The sequence below is a fragment of the Lampetra fluviatilis genome, chromosome 63 (genome assembly GCF_964198595.1).
Source record: "Lampetra fluviatilis chromosome 63, kcLamFluv1.1, whole genome shotgun sequence".
Lineage (NCBI taxonomy): Eukaryota > Metazoa > Chordata > Hyperoartia > Petromyzontiformes > Petromyzontidae > Lampetra > Lampetra fluviatilis.
In genome coordinates, this window is record NC_136337.1 from 646,895 (window position 1) to 665,190 (window position 18,296).

Sequence of the window (18,296 nt, forward strand, 5' to 3'; positions counted from 1 at the left end):
AGGAAAACAAAGCGAAAGAAAAATTAAATTAAATTTTTACGAGGATAACAACGAATAAAATTCAGCGTTCACAACTGAAACAACTTTTCACTTCATCTCTGCAGGCCCCTCCAGCTGGCAGAGGTCGCTGGGCTGCAGCCCCTTGATCCGGCCCTGGGTCCACCACAGTCGGCCGATTTGGCAGGTCGAGTCTGGTGGTCGGGGCAAAGCCTGGCGCGCTCCAATCTGTCCCGAGCGAGCGAGAGAGAAAGAGAGGGGTTGCGGGCTCTCCAGAGGTCGCTCTCGCAGAGACCCTTCCGCCAGCGGTGGCTCGAGCCGGGAAATCGCGGGGGCCGCGCCTTTATCTTTAACAGCCGCCGTTACACCCCTGCGTCGCGCGCAAGAGAGAGAGAGCGCGCCCTTCAAGTCGGAACGATCGAACCTAATGGACCGCCCTGGTGGCAACCCCCCTCTCCACCTCCTAATCAGGGGCAGCGCCAGGGAGGGAGGAGAGGGGGGGAAGATTTGGAAAATGGCGACGGCGCGAGTTTGGCGTTCGCCTTCACCGGGAGCTGCTTTGGCCGCGAGCTTGGAAATTCGAAAATCCCACCGCGCTTCTCGCGACGTCGATCCGCCGCCGCCGCCGCCGCCGCCGCCTCGGCCAACGCGGCTGGCGCCTTTCGCGCGACGGTGAAACGCCGCATCGGCGCAATCGCTCGCCGCCGTGTCGGAGAAAACCGTTACCGCACGGGGTGTTTGGGGGTGGTGGGGGGGGTGTTGAGGGGTGGGGTGGGGGGTGTTGGGGGTGTTGGGGGGTGGTGGCGGGGTGTTGGGGTGGTGGAGGAGTGGTGGGGGGTGGTGGGGGCATGGTGGGGGGTGTTGGAGTGGTGGGGGGGTTTTGGGGGGGTGGTGCGGGGGTGGTGGGGGGATGGTGGGGGGTTGGTGGGGGGGTGGTGGGGGGATGGTGGGGGGTTGGTGGGGGGGTGGTGGGGGGATGATGGGGGGTTGGTGGGGGGTCGGGGGGTATTCCAAGTAATATTTTCGTCGAGCAAAAATTAAGCAGATGCCTTTTGACGCGTGTCCGCTTGTGATTCAGAGTTTCCTGTTTACACAGCGCGGTGTGGTCCCCCCCCCACGCCACCCCTCCGATCGCCAGGGTCCCCCCCCCTCCTGCTTTGTATGCAAACAGCCTTGACAAATGTCTGCCATTCAAACGTGACTGGACGTGTTTAAAGTAGAAGCTCGTCCCCCGGCACCACTCCGCCAGAGGCTCTCTGTATTCCGTCTCCCTCTCTCTCCGCACAGACGTTGCCGCGGTTGTGACAGCGGTCAGCGGCGCGCTCGCCGATCCGATTCTTTCTTCCGTTGAAACTTCGTCGTCTTCTTCTTCGTCTTGTTCTTCGATGTCCTCGTTTGCTTCGTGGCTTTACTCTCTCTCTTCTTGCTGTGGTTTTCCCACCTGATGATGATTGACTCTCTCTCTTCTTGCTGTGGTTTTCCCACCTGATGATGATTGACTCTCTCTCTTCTTGCTGTGGTTTTCCCACCTGATGATGATTGACTCTCTCTCTTCTTGCTGTGGTTTTCCCACCTGATGATGATTGACTCTCTCTCTTCTTGCTGTGGTTTTCCCACCTGATGATGATTGACTCTCTCTCTTCTTGCTGTGGTTTTCCCACCTGATGATGATTGACTCTCTCTCTTCTTGCTGTGGTTTTCCCACCTGATGATGATTGCTTGTGTTGCGATCGAAACGGCGCGATTTAATTTATTTTATACCTACGTGATTTACCTACGTGGTTTACTCTATAATTTACTATTCGTGACTAGTTCAACACACCGCTTGTGTGTTCCGCGAGTGGGCTTACTCTCCGACACACCGGCGTGCTGAACTTACTAATTGGCTGTGCCGTGGGTTTACTCTCTAATTTACAATTGTAAATATTGTGGGTTTACTCTCTAATTGTAAAAATGGGTTTACTCTCCAACACACAAGCGGTGTGCTGTACTCGTAACAAACTGGCACGTTTCGTTTACGCGACAAACCTATCTAATTGGCTGTGTCGGGCATTGACGGGTTAAACGACGCATTTATATACTTATACGCGATCTAACCCAAAACACCTCTATTATGGATAATATTGGTCGCGAAAAGGCTACGCGTTAAACTGCTTGCTTAATTTTACCTTAACCAAACGGAAGCTTGAAAGGAATGAGCACGTTTCCACACAGGACTAATGCCCGCCTGAGTAAGACAACAACGACAATCAGCCAAGTCCACCTGGATTCGTGGGGGGGGGGGGGGGGCGGGATTAGCGAGCTGGGAAACGAGTGGAAGAGTGGAACGAGCGGCTCGTTAAGTGGGAGACTCAGTAGCGCTGCTCCCCTTCCGCTGCTCAGCGGACCTCCTCCTCGGCGGTGACCCGCCACGAAGGGGGGGAGGCGGGGTCACCTTCGTGAACGGTTTAATACTGTTAAGTGTGAAACCGTTAACGAAGTCCGTCAATGATGAGAAGCGCCCATCGCGACAGGGCAAAAATGTGGGACGCGAGACCCCGAGGAGCCTTCACACAGCGCAGGAGGGCAACATCGTGTAAAAAGCGCCCTGCGCAGAAATCCATCGGTGCTTCCTGAAGAAATGCACCGTGGTCCCGATGTCTTTGTTTTTTGAGATTATTTTGCTGCGATAAATGCGCAAATTATGGGGCCACTTTGTTGAGCTATCGTTGGTGGCCAGGTCGCTTCTGAAAAAATAAGATTCCTCAGTGGGCTTTGCCTGGTACGCTAGGGATGGTTTAGTTTTTTGTTGTTGTATGTGCATGGGTTTGTTTTCAAGGACTTTGCACTTCCATAGTGTGTGTGTAACTCCCTGTTGTTGTAACGTTCTAACCGCGTGACCCGACATCTGTGAAAAAGAGCTCTCTAGCTCATCGGATTCCCCCTGTAGTCTGAATACAATATTCAAACTACAAGGGAAATCCGATGACAGTGGTGACCTGAGGACGAGGGGACCACGAGGCATTTCTCGAGGAAAGGCCCCGAAGATGATTCCGTCGTCGTCGTTGGTGCGCACACGGCAAAGTGGCTGCGGTCGCTCTTCGCCCGCCGCTGTTACAAAGTCGCTGGGAAAATTCCTTGGCACTTCGGAGGAAAAAAAAGAGCTTAGAATCCGGCAGCCAGAGCGATGGATTGTTTGCGGACCCAACGCACGCTACCGCTACCCCCCGCCTGCCACAGCCCAACTCAGCGGTCTCGCCGTGACGTAAATACATCGGCTGCTTCTACAGTTGAGGGTCATCATTTTCGGGCTTGCAAAAATAATTAATCGTACGCGCGCCATGTAGCTCGAACTCCGTGTTAACTTTCCAAAGTATACTCCGCTGTCTTGCGAGCGAAGAAAAAAAGAGCGCGCGCACACGCGCACGTTAGCGGCAGCCTCGTGAAATAAAACAACACGGCAGGATCGCGGGCGCAGTGGTGACCCCCCCGTGCCTCACGGCGCGAAGGGGCCTGGGTTCGACTCCCGGCTATGTTCTCCACCCCCTGTTCTCCACGGGTTTCCCTCCGAGTTGTCCGGTTTCCCTCCCACAGCTTCGAAAACAAAAAAACCCACAACAACATACAACGTAACCCGGTATTGGCCCAATGTTCAAACATTCCCTACAAGTGACCCTACTGAGATCGTACCCACAGCGGTAGCAGCAGCAGCAGCAATCGCCGCGCCCTCCTGCGACAACCAAACCTGGCAGGAACCTCGTGAGAACGGCTCATGGCATCGTGAGGGTGCGCCCCCCACCCACCCACCCCCAACCCACTCTTCACTTGCGGTGTACACCGAGGAACATGCTGCTGCTGCTCCTGCGTGAGTGCGATCCCAAACGAGTAATATGCAGCGTCGTCTTTCAGTGCTGGGCCATGTTTGCAGTCTGCGTGTCTCTCTCTCTCTCCCCGTGGTCCCGTGGATTTTTTTCTCCGGGTCCTCCGATTTTTCCCTCCACATTTAGAATCAACATCGCTCATTTAGACTCGTTTATATTATTTTGGGTGCGATCAAAATGTACAAATGACGGTGCCACTTTGCTGAGCTGTCATTTGTGACCAGGTCACTTGTGAACAATGAGTTGATGCCTCAGTGGGCTTTGCCTGGTAGGATGGGGATGGTTTAGTTGTTGTATTTGTGTTTGTGTGTGGTTTGTTTACCTTTCTTGTACTTTGCACTACAATCGTGTTTGTGTAACTGCTTGGCATTGTAACGTTTTTAACCCCGTGCCCCTCCTGGACATCTGTTGATAAAAGAGCTTCATAACTCATCGGATTCCTCTTGCAGTCCAAATACAAGATTCAGATTCAAGATTGGTTCCTCTGCGTGGTTCCGTTCTCATCTTAGCTTCATCTCAATCAGTAGAACGCCAACGTGCTGATGCTTACCCGTTAAAGCGTTCACGTTTTAGAGTGGTGTGTGTGTGTGGGGGGGGGGGGGTCAGTGGGTTTGGGCCGGACCTTGCTCAGCCAATTTTCTTGTTTGGGGAAAAAAAAGAGAAAGAAAAAGAGAGAAAAAATAAAATGAAAAAATAAATAAAGATATAAAAAGATCGAGAAAAAGAGAGAACAAAAAGAAAAGAGGGAAAAAAATAGAAAAAATAGTTTAAAATTATAAAAAAAATAAAGATAAACAAAAGAGAGAGAAAAAAAATAGTGAAATAAAAACAGGAAAAAGAACAGAAAAAGAGAGAAAAATAGAAAGAAAAGAGAAAAAAGAGAGAAAAAGAGAAGAGAGAAAAATAAATAGAAAAGAGAAAGAAAAGAGAAAAAGGAGAAGAAAAAGATAAAAAAAAGAAAAGGAATAGAAAAAATATGAAAAAAGAGAAAAAGAGTTTAAAAAAATAAGGAAAGGAGACGAAAGGGATAAAGAAAGAGAGAGAAGAAATCTTCGGACGCGAGATCCCGGTGTGGAACATCCAGCCGGGAGCACCCAAGGTGTGAGAGCGGCGTGGGGAGCAACGCGCGGGACCGGCGTGCCCTGTCGCACACCGGTGAAGGTGCCGGGAGCGGTGGGGCGGTATTTGTTTGCCTGACCTGATCAATGCGGCTTGGCGAAGGGAGCTGCCCTTGAACGAGAGTTTCTCGGCTCATCGGCCTTTACTTGGAAGAGAGAGGTATGCAAACGTGAGCTTCTGGTTGTGAGTGCATGGTGACGGGGGGGGTGAGGGGTATTTAAGAAACGTGTACGGTCGTACCAACTCCGACGCCGGTGGACAGAGTCGAACCCGCGACCTCTTGGATCGCTTGCTGACCGTTGCACGGCGGAAGTGTCTCCCACACCCACACCCCCCCCCCCCCGAGCGAAATGACTTCACGGCGTTTTGGTCTCGTTAAATCTCAAAGACGCCGAGACCGGGATGAGGGGTGGGCGAGGGGTGGACGAGGGGTGGACGAGGGGTGGACGAGGGGTGGACGAGGGGTGGACGAGGGGTGGACGAGGGGTGGACGAGGGGTGGACGAGGGGTGGACGAGGGGTGGACGCGCGAAGGCGGCCGCGTGCGCCGCGTCCGTCAGCAGCCGACATCCGTCTCCGGATTGATGGAGTCAGCGTAGAGAACCTCCTGAACTCCGGAGGCGAAGAGGTCCGACTTTTACGAGGGCACGAACAGCGGCACAGCTTTTGTTCATTTCCATTCTCTTCTCACTCAGCTCCCCTCCACGCACTCTCCTACCTCTCCCCTCTCATCTCACTCCACTCCACGCACTCTCCTACCTCTCCCCTCTCATCTCACTCCACTCCACGCACTCTCCTACCTCTCCCCTCTCATCTCACTCCACTCCCCTCCACGCACTCTCCTCCCTCTCCCCTCTCATCTCACTCCACTCCCCTCCACGCCAATCTCTTCTCCGGCCACCAAGGCTCTCTGCAGAAGTCCGCCGTGAACCTTCGTTAAATGGGAGGTCGCTCTCTCTCCTCTGCTGCCCCCTGCGGCTCCCTTCACCCCAGCCCTCCGTGCTGTCGACTCCCCGGGGTGGCAGGGAGGTGGCTCAAGAGGCACTGTGACCCGCAACCGCAGAGGACCTCGGTTCAAATCCGGGTCTCAGTCCGTCTCTTTCTTGCTGTCTCAAAGACAATGCATCACATGCTACCAGAGCATGTGTTTATTGTGTTTGCATTTTCAACACAAGTATATGTGGTCAATGCAGACATGATTCCTTGCAAAAGCTTGCAGTTTGGTGTTTTAACATCTTAACGCAACTGTTTTATTTGCCATAAATTGTAAAAAAAATATTTTTATGAAGGGATGAGCCGTCATGTACAATTGGGCTATTAGCTGAATTCGGTTTAATTCCAGCTGCGCTCAGTTCGACTGTTACGTGAGAGCTCCTCGAGAAACTTCGCGAAACTCTCCGGAGCGAACGGACGACGAGGGCTCTCTTCCTGCGCCACGCGCGCAGACGTCACAGGGCGGTCGTGTCCCCGTAAAAAGGCGGTGGAGAAATATGTCGGACGTCGCCGGCACCACCACCACCGCCGCCACGTGCCGCAGCACGTGGCTTTTTTTGTGTTTGGTTATTTTGTTGCCGGTGACTTTGTGAAATCGGCTCCAGTGCTGCTGCTGCTGGCAGCAATAAAAGTGGTTTAAAAGTCAAAAAGTCTGCTTCTCTCTCTCTCTCGCCTCAATTTTCCTTTCCATCTCTCTCTCCCTCTCTCTCCCACTCTCTATCTCTCTCCCGCTCTCAATGTCTCTCTCAATCTCTCTCCCTCTCTCTGAAGGACCCTCTTTGTACCAGCGTGAACGGCACCCTCATCTTCACCTTCTAAAGTGCTCGCTCGTCAGCGTGGCGTGCTTGATGACCACCACCACGTGACTGTTTTGTGTTGTGCGTGGCGCATTTAGCGCCACAGCACGTGGTTTTAAAGTGTTTGTGCTATTTGTTGCTAGTGACTTTGTGGATTTCGTATCGGAATCGCCTACAGTGCTGTTGCTACTGGCGGAAATAAAAGTTGTTTAAAAGTCAAAAAGTCGCTCTCTCTCCTTCTCTGTCTCCCTCTCTCCATCTCCCTCCCTCTCTCCATCTCTCTCTCGCACGCGCCGGCCGGCCGGCAACAATGCGCGCCATTCACAGCCCGCCGGCGGTGTCCAACGTACGCGCCGCTTGGCGCTAATCAAGCGTAAATAAACCCGGAGCGGCCTCAGCAGGAGGAGAGGATGATGTAATCGCACGAGCGGAGAGAGAGAGCAGAGGAATCCCTCTCGAGCGCGGAGTCGTGGTGGGGGGGCGATTGATGTGGGGGGGGGGAGACCCACGTCACGAACGCGAGCAGAGAGCAACGCAAGCGCCGCCGGAGCCGACTCGCGGTGCCGTAACACAATAGCGCTGTGTAACCATAAGCGCTGCGACGGGGGCTCTCGTGAGTGATATTTTACTCCGGGGCCAAAAGACGTCGTTCGTAATGAGTAAACGCGTGATTTGCGAGCGGTGGGGTGGGGGGGGGCGGGGCGGGGGGATCCCCAGGAGAGTTTTTAAATGCTCCCAACAAACAGTGGACATTTGTTTTCCCGGGCCCGACGTGATGCCGAACAGCTGGGCCCCGCTGCGCGTTCGCTCCTCGCGTCCCTTTCATTTCTCGCACAATGCACACTCGCACGTGCCAAAGAGCGGCCGTGCGCACGTGCGCGTACGTGCCCGTCGCGGCGGTTGCCCGCGTGCGGTGCCCGCCGCCCTTCCCCCCACGCGACCGCCGGAGAGCCCGACCACGGTCGGGCCGTCGCCACCGATTCGTCCGCAAGGCCGCGGATTATAGCCAACGGGAACCTCGAGGCCCCGTGCGGGTTTTTTTGCACGTGAGCCGACCTCGTGGTGGTGGGAGGGGGGGAGGCCGGGGGGGTGGGCGGGGGGCCGTCCGTCGCTCTCTCTGCCCCATTGCCCCCCCCCATTTTCGCTCTGTGCTCCGTCATTTGTTTCGACCGCCGACTGTCGTTTGAGCGTGACGAGCAGCAGTAACAACAACAATAACTACAAACTCGCTTTCATTAAGCGCCTTTCAAATTGGCAATAGATCAAGGGGCCAAGCGCGGTGAACTTTTCTTAACATTCAGCGCGACGTCTCCGACTTGCGAATGTTTTCCGAGCCGCGTGTTCCTCTTTACCCATACAAAGGTTCATTCCTCCAAGTGTGTGCCTCTCTCCACGCTTCTTTGTGCACTATTCGGATTTTTGCTCCGTTTTATTTATCAGTTGGCCCCCGTGTGTTTTTTGTGATCCGTACGTCGAAAGCTGCCAAGGTGCTCGGGCAGGCCAGATTATCGTGACCCTGCTGGAAGACAGGCGGATTTGGTTCGCATTGGAGGCTTAATTTGTGTAATGTTGCAAGATGAATTGGCGGGCATGCGCACACACACGGACCGGAAAATGGACAAAGGCCCAGGACCGATTTAGATATCAGTCACTGATGTTTGGCTGTGAGCGGGAATCGAATTCTGGTCACCGGGTTTGTAGCGCACTGCGCGGCTGGCTCCCCATGCACAAAACAAAGATCCCCCGTATAGCCTTAACATACTGGTGGGTCAAGTGCTGTTAGCGAGCGCCTATGAAGGCCGGCACGGCGCACGAAGGGGTTGTGTTGCAAGCACCAACACCTGGCTGACAGGGACTCGCACGCAACAGCAACAACAGTTTCCATTCACCAATAAATGGCAAAACATTTCAAAAGTGCTCGTGCCAGGCTAGGTGTGTCCTGAGGTCACGTGAAGTGTCGCAGGCTCGCTGCTGGCAGGAGCTCACGTGACAGACCCAGGTGCCATGGGCTAACGGAGAAGACTGGCAGACGCACCAGCTGTGCCCGCTGGACATGCTCACGGACACACACGCACAGACACACACATGCATGGACACACACACACGCACGGACACGCTCACGGACACACACACGCACGGACACATGCACACGTACGGACACACGCACGCACGGACACACGCACGCACGGACACACGCGTAGCCAGCTCACCTGAGTGGTTCTCTGCAGGATTCCGTGGCCCAGCTTCTCGCACAGGTACGGGATGAGCTGCATCAGCTGGAGCCTCTGGTAGTCGCTCTCCTCCACGTCGCTCGCATCCCCGGCACTCCCCACCTCGGGGGCTCCCGGGGCCTCCAGGCCCTCGGTGCTGCCCCCGTCCCTCGCTCTGGGCTCATGCACCATCAGCGCCGTGAGGTCCTGCGTGAGAGAGACGCAGACAAAAGACAAAGATCCCCCGTGGAGCCCGTAACAGACTCTTGGGGCAAGTGCTGTTTGCGTGTAGCAACTATTGAAGGCCGGCACGGCACACCCGGGGGGAAGGGGGGGGGTGGGTGGCCAGCACCACGCCCGACAGCCTTTGTCTCCCCAGTGGCGATGTTTACTACACACCGTAACAGGTACTCATTTGAGGCTGAGTTGACATCGGGGAGGCCCAGGACTGATTTAGATATCCGTCACCGATGTTTGGCCGCGAGTGGGAATCGAACCCGGGTAGCCGGATTCGTAGCGCAGCGCTAAACCCCTCCGCCAGTCCACGGTTGATTTCCTGGTACAGGCTGAGTCCTCCCTTATTGAAGCCTCACCACCTCCTCTCTCTCTGCTGCCCATTCTCTTTCTCTTCCCTCACCTCGCCCCTCCGCGCTCCTCCCCGTCCCTCCCCAACCCTTGCGTGATCCCTGCGTGCCCCCCTCTATCTTGGCCATCTCCCCTCCCCCCTTCCCCTTTCGGAAATCCCCAAGTAACCCCTCTACCGCGGTCACTCATTCGACAACCCGTGTATCACGCTCCGTGCCACCGAAATCGTTCCATTATTGCCACCGTTTGCCTTAAAGCCATGCCAAGCGCCTCGAGTGAGGGCGATCTGCGCGAATAAATATAAAATTAGATCAGGTTGTCATCCGCTGCTGGAGGAGGGCCTTCCGCCACGCCGTGCGGGTCACCGGCGTTACCGGACCATACTTCTCCACGCTGCCCAGGGCCGGGTTGGTTGAAGGTGCAGGGAAGCATGGAAGTACAGTACAGCAAACAGACTTTGCTGTGCTTTCCACAAGGTAGCCCCGTGGCAGCCTATAACACCTGTTATGCATGGTGGATCGCCCCCCCCAAACGCCATGGGGTACAAGCTCCAAATTGGGGGTGCTCCCACCAATAACATCGGTGCAATCCAGCAATCCTTGTTCAAGAAAGCCTCACTGCTTCTGCTGATGAGGCGTAAATATGACAAAGCTGGTCCCGACTATGTCTTGGCAAACCAAATGACGCTGGATTTTTAGCTTGGAAAGCCCATAGACTGATAGATGACAAATAAATTAAAAACAATATACTATTTATATGTGCGGATACAGAAAACTGTCAACAAGCCAGTTCAGCCAACCTGCTCGGTGTAATTACTCCGAGAGGCATCTTCATGTTGCTCGTCGCTGTACATAAACACGTACAGCCCTTCGCCAATCGTCTGCCGGACGAAGACCCTGTCGGTCACGGGAGTTGTTTGGCCATACTTCACCACGCCGGTCAGCGAGGCGGTGGGTGGAAGTGGGTTGGGAGCGGAGCCTCAAACCGGTTTAACTGTTTACTAACTTTTTATTTCACCGGGTAAGGCCCACTGAGCTGCATAGCTCTTTCTCAAAAGCGACATGGCCATCACAAACGAAAGCTCAACGAAGTGGCTTATCGCGTGGAAATCTATAACAGCCAAACGCTCTTGAAACGCGTCATGTTGATTTTAAATGCGGAGGGAAAAACCTAGGCCCATCTGCCAGACAATATTCGTTCGAAAAAAACGTGCAGGGTTCTAATGTTTTTCTGTAATTATATTTTAGCAATTTTAGTTGTTTTTTTTCGTTTCAAAGTCTGGTGTGGGGGGGGGGCAGCTGGGGCGAGCACCTTCGCGAATTGGGAGTTGCTTTGCCGACGGCATGAAGACCGCTTTCCGGGAAGTTGGTGACGGCGCGTATTCCCACAGTGACCGGCCGGCCGAGACACCGGCCGGCCACCTCTCCCGCGGCCAGCCAAGCTCGCCGGCTCGCCGGCTCGCCGGCTCGCCGGGTCGCCGGCTCCTCTCTCCCCTCTCTCGGGGGAAACCCTTCCACTCGGCGGCGCCCGCCAAAGCGTGGGAGTCTCAACATCGGTGTTGGGTTTTTTTTATTGCCATTGTTGTTACTCAAAAAAATGTATTTTTTACTGACCTCTATTTCATCAACTTATAATGCAAGTAAATAATGAATCACACAGGGCCCCGTAGGGGGAGAGTGAATAAATAAATCCAAGGAATAGTTATTTTTCTCTCTTCTCACTGTTATTAGATTTCATATATTTTGCGTTGTGTTTTTTCTGGCATGAGAGGGTTGCGGAAAAAAGCGTTAATGCAGAGTCACGCCGTTTCAAATCACGGGATTCCGGATCCTAGGGTGTGGGGGGGGGGGGAGGATCGACGCAGCCGTCCGTTTGATTCACACCGAGCTGGGCTATCGATTCGCCGGGCATGTCGATCGCGTCGGCGACTGTCAGGGTCCGTCGCTCGACTAATCTAACCTCCCACGTGTGCCGCTGGACGGGAAGTGACGGGCGTGGGGTGGGCGATGGGGGTCTCCTGCCTTTGGAAGGCGGGGTGTGCGGGAGGTTGAAATGGACGCCGCGGTGGCTAGGAGATGTTAACTACCTCGCCTGGCTTACAAGAGGTCGTGGGTTCGATCCCGACCCCGACGCCTGCTGCTGTATATTTGGAGTCTCTCTCCCTGTGGTGGCGTGGATTTTTCTATGGGTCCTCCGGTTTTTCCCTCCACATTTAGAAACACGCAGTTAGAGGATTTCGCTGCTATGAATTTCCCGCACGATGACAAGCCACTTCGTTGGTGGTGGCCAATGTCGCTTCTGTAAGATAGCTACATAGCAGCTCAGTGGGCCTTACCTGGTAAATAAAAATACTTTTTAGTTGAGTTTAGTTTTAGTTTCGAGTCCCGAGTCATCAACCCCAGGCGAAGTCGGTCCATTAAGTCGTCACGGCTTTACGTTCTGTTATCACTACGTGACAATAACTAGCGAACGGTACGCGGGGTACAGGATGCTCCATTCTGACCGTGAACGGAGCACGAGGCCACCGCGGAGATAAATCACTTTCATATAATATTTTTTTTCATGTAAATAACATCGATAATGTTACTTGCCTAACATTGCTGGCCGATAATGTTACTTGCGAAACATTGCTGGCCGATAATGTTACTTGCGTAACATTGCTGGCCATGTCAGTCGTGCTGTGGGTTTTGGCAAACGGGGTTTGGGAGCGTATCAAATACCTCCCCCCCCCCATAGGAACCACCACGGACATCGCCACCCCACCGACGTTGTCAACCTTGCGGCTGGGGATCCAACTTGGCAGTCCGGTGCGTGGCGCGCTGACAAAAATGGCGCCACCACTCTCCGCCCCGTCGCGACCCCACGACCCTTCTATGCGTCCTTGTTTTTATATATTAAAAAAAACACTACATTTCACTTTCACACAGAGACCCCCGCCCCCTCAATTCTCAAAATATATATTCAATAGGGGAGTCGCGCATTGGAGGCACAGTGTGTACCAGCACATGAGCCGGCTTGATCTGTTTTGTGCCGAGGTAGAGCACCAACATGTGCACAATGATGCATTCTGGACGTTTAAAACCACCCGTTTTGGACGCCCGCTAAACTTCCCCCTGGGCATTCGCCGAAGGCATTCCGTGTTTCCAGCCGCTTGCCACATAACCGTAACAAGTGATTTACACAATCGTGAGGTTCTGCCAGTAAAGTTTTTTTGTTTTTTTGGATCCAGGCGATCACTACAAGCAGCAGCAGCAACATCTCTCGTGGCCACGCTCGAAATCCGCCGGGAAGGTCCGGCCTCGGAGGGCACGGCCTTTGGTAAAAACTTGACGCCGGGAGTAAATCGCGAGGCCCCGCGGTGGCCTCTCCGTGTCAAGGGGAGGATTTGGCCGTCGAGCGGCGAAAGCCGTGATTGGACAAGGCCGCCCCCCCCCCCACCCCGCTGCCTCTGAGTGAACCCTAAAACGCAACCACGACGGTTGTTGTTGCTTGCAACAGACGTTGCTTGCATCCGCGCTGCTCCGTTTTTACGAAACGCAGGGGGGGCTGCCGTACAGCAGGGATGTGTTCACTCGCTGATAATGTTTTTTCTTTTCAGTCTTAAGTCTTAGTGTTGGTAGAATGCAAGCAGGCCAGGAGGTGGTCCCCAGCGCGCAGAGTGGGCGGGCTTCGCAATCGAAAGGTCAAATCCTGGTTGGGTGAGTTGGCCGAGGCCATCATCCTTTTCGGGGGGTCGATAAATTGGGTACCGGGAGATTAACAGCGGAGGTTGTTCATTGGATAGACTCCCCCCCCCATCCTCCCACCCCCTCGCTGTCATAGGAATGTGGACTTTCCACCACTGCCTCTGTGGAGACTGCGATCAGGCGACGATGATGGGACGCAAATTCATTCCTCGACGTGCGTTTGAGCAGAAGATCATCATCTTTTCGGGGAGAAATAAAAACAATGAAAGTAATGGATCAAATCCCTTTTGACTTCACTCCGGTTTTTTGTTTGCCACGGGCCTCCGCATCGGGGCGGAGCGGCGTCAACGTTAACCGTTGCCGTCGGTCTGCTCGTGGGTTCTCACCGTGGCTGACCCCACAGAGACCTCAGCCTCACTCCGAGTTGAAGGATGACAGCCGTCAAACGATCGCAGTTGCGTGAAATAAAATTAGGAATAGGGTTTTTTTTTACCCCTTTTCTGGTGACAAAACAGGAATTGCATTAAGATGTTCAAACACCAAATAGAAACCTCTGGCAAGGACTCAAGTTGCTGCATTGACCACACGCAGTACGTGTGGTGAACATAATAACAAAACATGCTCTCTGGTAATAGTAAGCACGGTCGTCCAACGCTGTTCCGGAGTGACGGGCACCCAAATACATTTACTGTCGGCCACGTCCCTGGGACAGGCACGCAAACCCTCGCACGAGCGAGTCATCGATATCATCTTCACAAGAGTTATCGTGACCCAGTGCTACAAAGACAAAGATACCCCCGTGTAGCCTGTAACACTGTTGAGCCAAGTGCTGTTAACGAACACCTAGAAAGGCCGCAACGGGACACAACGGGGCGGGTGGCCAGCACCACGCACGGCCGTCTTTGTCTCCCAAGTGGCGATGTTCACACATCGCACCAAGATACTCATCATTTGATGCTGAGTCGACCTAGGGGAGGCCCAGGACCAGTTCAGATAACCCTCACTGGGTGTTGGCCGTGAGCGGGAATCGAACCTGGGTCGCCGAGTTCGTGGCGCAGTGCGATAGCTGCTGTAGCACAGCGCGATAACTGCTGCGTTACCGCTCCCCACTGAGTCGTGACCCAGCGCTACGGACACACACGCACGCAAGCACGCACGCAGCGGACACAGCTAATGTGCTAATGCTCTCAAGCTTAGCTGGAAAGCGTTGAATGGGCCTTGGGACTCGGTTGACACTTGCCCTGGTAAATAAAGAACGCTGTTGTTATTATTAAGATTGTTATTAATCGCGGAGCCTCGGGTAACGCCCCGAGAGGAGCGGCAAAACCGACGCCAGTAAACACGGTGGCTCCGAGGGAGAACAACGGGGGGGATTATCCACCACGTCGCACGCTCATTTCCAGGTACTCCTCAATTCCTCGCCAGATTTTAATTCGGATAAACGCGCGCTCTCTCGAGACGACATGGCGCTTTTATAATTAATTCGTGTTGTTGTTCCCCAATAACAATCGCTCTCTTATTCGGCCGGGGGGGGGAGGGGGGGCAGCGGGGGGAAGGCAAGTTCCACGATTGCAAGTATAAACAACGCACGCGTAATGAAATCCTACGAAATGAAGCCGGCGAATTAACGGGTGGGGTGGTCGTGACGGTCACACACGATTCGCCGATCGGGACCGTGACAGTGCCAGACACGTGTTGCGTGTGGGTGTGTGGGTGTGTGTGTGTAGGTGTGTGTCTGTGCAGTTGTTTGGCGCGCTGCGCTACTAACCCAGCCGCCCGAATTCGATTCCCGCTCAGGGCCAAAACCGGTGACGATTATCTGAGCCGGTCCTTGGTCTCCACTAGGTCGACTCAACCTCAAACGAGTAACCGGTGCAGTAGATCACCATCGTCACAAAGGCGGCCGGGTGTGGTTCTGGCCACTCCCCCCGTCTTGTGCCGTGTTGGCCTTTCTAGGCGTTTGCTTACAGCGCTGGTTCCAATCGTCTGACAAAGGCTACACGGGCGAATCTTTGCCTGTGTATATATACGTGGGGGAGTGGCAGCGTAGTGGTTAGTGCCCTGCGCTATCGTCTTGGCAACCAACACTAGTGGCAAGTGATGTCAAAACCGCTGCAGTGGGGAGAGACAAAGGGGGCCAGACGTGGTGCCGTCCACACCACCCCCACAGTGCCCCGTAACGGCCTCCATAGGTACTCGCCCCAACGGTCTGCGGAAGGCTACACGGGGGGGAACCATCATCTTTGTCTCATCACGTCGGTGAGGAACCACTCACGAAGACAGAAGAGAATTCTCGCTCGATGGAGGCGTTCACTCGAACCGGGTTCACGACAACTTGGCCCGGGCCTCTGAACTCTTGACGAAGTGCACGAGAATATCAACGCATCGTCGCGCACAATTTGTACTTGTGCACGTCTCCTGGTCGAACGCCACATTACCACGGTAGAAAGACAAAGACACGCGGAACGGGAAGGATAGAGAGAGGGGGGGAAACACACGCAGACTCCGTGCACAAAGGCACCCGAGTAGGGAGTTGAACCCAGAGCCTCGTCTCTTTGAGGCACGAGCATTACCGCTGCGCTGCCATCCGTGCCTCCCCACTGTCACGTGGCAGCAGCAGCAGCAGCAGCAAATCACGTGCTCTAAGCGCGGTGCATCTCTCCCCCCTACACCGTGCCCCCCCCCCCCCACCGCTCACCCGAATTCACAAATGGAACCCAGATGACCGTTTATTCGCCGCACATCTGTTCATCTGCACGGCCGCAGTTGCTGTGGATACGGTAATAACACGAGCGCTGGGCCCGCGGAGCCTTGAGCGGGACCTCCGTGCTCGCGGCTGGCCCAGGTATCGCGAGCAGCGAGCACGGCCGCCCGCCCGCCCGACGGCCGGGTGCCGTTAATGGCGCAACGACTACGACGAGCAAGCCACGCTTCGTCCGCCTCGCCGGCGGGCGAGCATTGGTGGCTTACGCGCCGCGATCCAGCGAGGGTTAGTGGATTGCGCGTGGATGTTGCGAAACGCCCGTACCCCTCGCTCGCCAGGGGAATGGCGGTACAGCGGACAACGTGGACTCCGGCCGTGTGGGAATGAGGTTGTTTCCACCCCCCCCCCCCCCCACACCTTCGGGTGCATGCGATTTATTTCCTCCGGGGTGCTCCGGTTTCCTCCCGCGTGCAAACCACTCATTCATTGGCCGACGACACCCTCATATATAGAGGACCGCAGAGCTTGGGCGGTTGTTGTCATCTGGCCGCTGCCTTCCCGCACGTCTGTGGTTCCTCCTCGCCTCTTCGAGTCGCTCGCTCGCTCTCACTCGACGAGATCGGTGAGCGTAGAACCGCTCGGCACGTTACAACCTGACACTGTCATTCGAACGGGCAGGCCTGCTGTGTGCCGGTGCCACGGTCCGAATAAATAAATAGAAAACTCGGTGTAAATAAATAAACCGCCACTTCTGGATCGTGCATCGCAATTCTCAAAACCGACTTTCGGGTTAGGCCACGTTGTGCCATCTGACTAAATGATCCGATGAGTCATGCGGAGAAATCGTTCCATCGCGAGAAGTCGCTCGCCAACAGGCGCAGGCAAAATATATCTCATCCGCAAACCTTCAGGCAGGAGAGGAAGAAGTCGCCGGCAAAGCCGGAGAGCTGAGCAGCGGCGAGGAGCTCGGTGAGGCACGTCAGCCGCCACGCCTCCTCCTCCAGCGCGCCGCACGCAGCCTCGTCCTCGTCGTCCGCCCTGTGGGCACACACAGCCGCTCAGCGACAATCTGCGGGCACACCCCACGCTGATCCCACGGCCTTGTCATCCGCATCCCGGGTCGATTGGCGAGGAATCCTCCTATCCGGAGTCTGTGCGTAAACATTGCCCCACAGAGCATGCAGGCCTGGTGGCTCAGTGGGTAGAGCGAACGGCTCGCAAATCGAAAGTTCAATTCCTGGTTTGGGGGGGGGGGGTTCACTCTGGTTGGGGGTGGGTTGGTTGGGAGTTGCCCATCATTCTTCCAGTTGGTGGTTGCCCATCATCCATCTGGAATCGATAAAATAAGTACCACTTTTTCAACAAGTCTACAGTTGTTGTCTAATGGGCAGACTCACCCCTGCCATAGGAATGTGAAATTTACGCCACTGGCTCAGCAGGGCTTCAAGAGGCGATGAGCGCCAACGCATCAATGCTCGCGTGAGATGCGGTCACGTTTAACGCGTCATAGCGTAATCAGTAACGTGAACTTGCACGGCACCGCTCTCGTGGAGAGACAGAGAGACAGAGAGGGGACGACTCGGAGGTGCCAGGAGGAGGAACCACACACGAGCGGGGAAGGCAGCAACCACGCATGAAGCCGGCACAAACTATTTCCCAAGCTCTGCGGTCCCCTATGTAATTGTGGCATTATCGGCCAACTAATTGAGTGTGCTCACATGCGGATCCGGGCGACGGCTCCTCCGTGGGCACCGGGGGCAAAGTGCAGCGAGCGCGGCATCGTCGGCGGCGTCGTTGGCAGCATCGGCGGGCGAGTGGGCAGCCCCGCCAGCCCGCCCACGGCACGCACCGCCCGCTCCCGCTCGGCGTGCTCCACAAACCACAGCAGCGTCTCCTGGCACGGAGACCTGGCCAACAACAAAGACAAAGATTCCCCACCCCGTGGAGCCTTAACAGACTGCTGGGGCAAGTGCTGTTAACGAGTAGCAGCGCCGATGAAGGCCGGCACGGCACACGAGGGGGTGGGTGGCCAGCACCACGCCCGACCGTCTTTGTCTCCCCAGTGGCGATGTTTACACACAATACCAGGTACTCATTTGAGGCTGAGTCGACCTAGGTGGGGCCCAGGACTGGTTCAGAAACTCATCACCGGTGTTCGCCGTGAGCGGGAACTGAACTCGGGTCGCCGGGTTCGTAGCGCTCCCCACGACACACACACGCACACACGCACGCACACACGCACGGTGAAGTATGGGTGTGGAGTGCACGCAGCAAAAGATAAAAACATGACACATTCGTCAAGAACAAAGCATCTGAAGAAGAAACAAATATATATATATAACACGG

The 18,296-nt window shown here is 55.0% G+C and overlaps 1 protein-coding gene across 3 annotated transcripts in view; it reads right to left on the bottom strand.

The window, feature by feature from the left end:
* TANGO6 (transport and golgi organization 6 homolog) overlaps window positions 1–18,296 on the bottom strand; it is a 229,088-nt gene that overhangs the window by 170,187 nt on the left and 40,605 nt on the right. For all 3 annotated transcript variants that reach the window (XM_078881923.1, XM_078881921.1, XM_078881922.1), the window contains exons 11-13: window positions 17,669–17,857; window positions 16,856–16,988; window positions 8,976–9,182 (exon numbers count right to left, since the gene is read on the bottom strand). In XM_078881923.1, coding sequence (XP_078738049.1) covers window positions 8,976–9,182; window positions 16,856–16,988; window positions 17,669–17,857 — 529 coding nt within the window. The remainder of the gene's footprint in view (window positions 1–8,975; window positions 9,183–16,855; window positions 16,989–17,668; window positions 17,858–18,296) is intronic.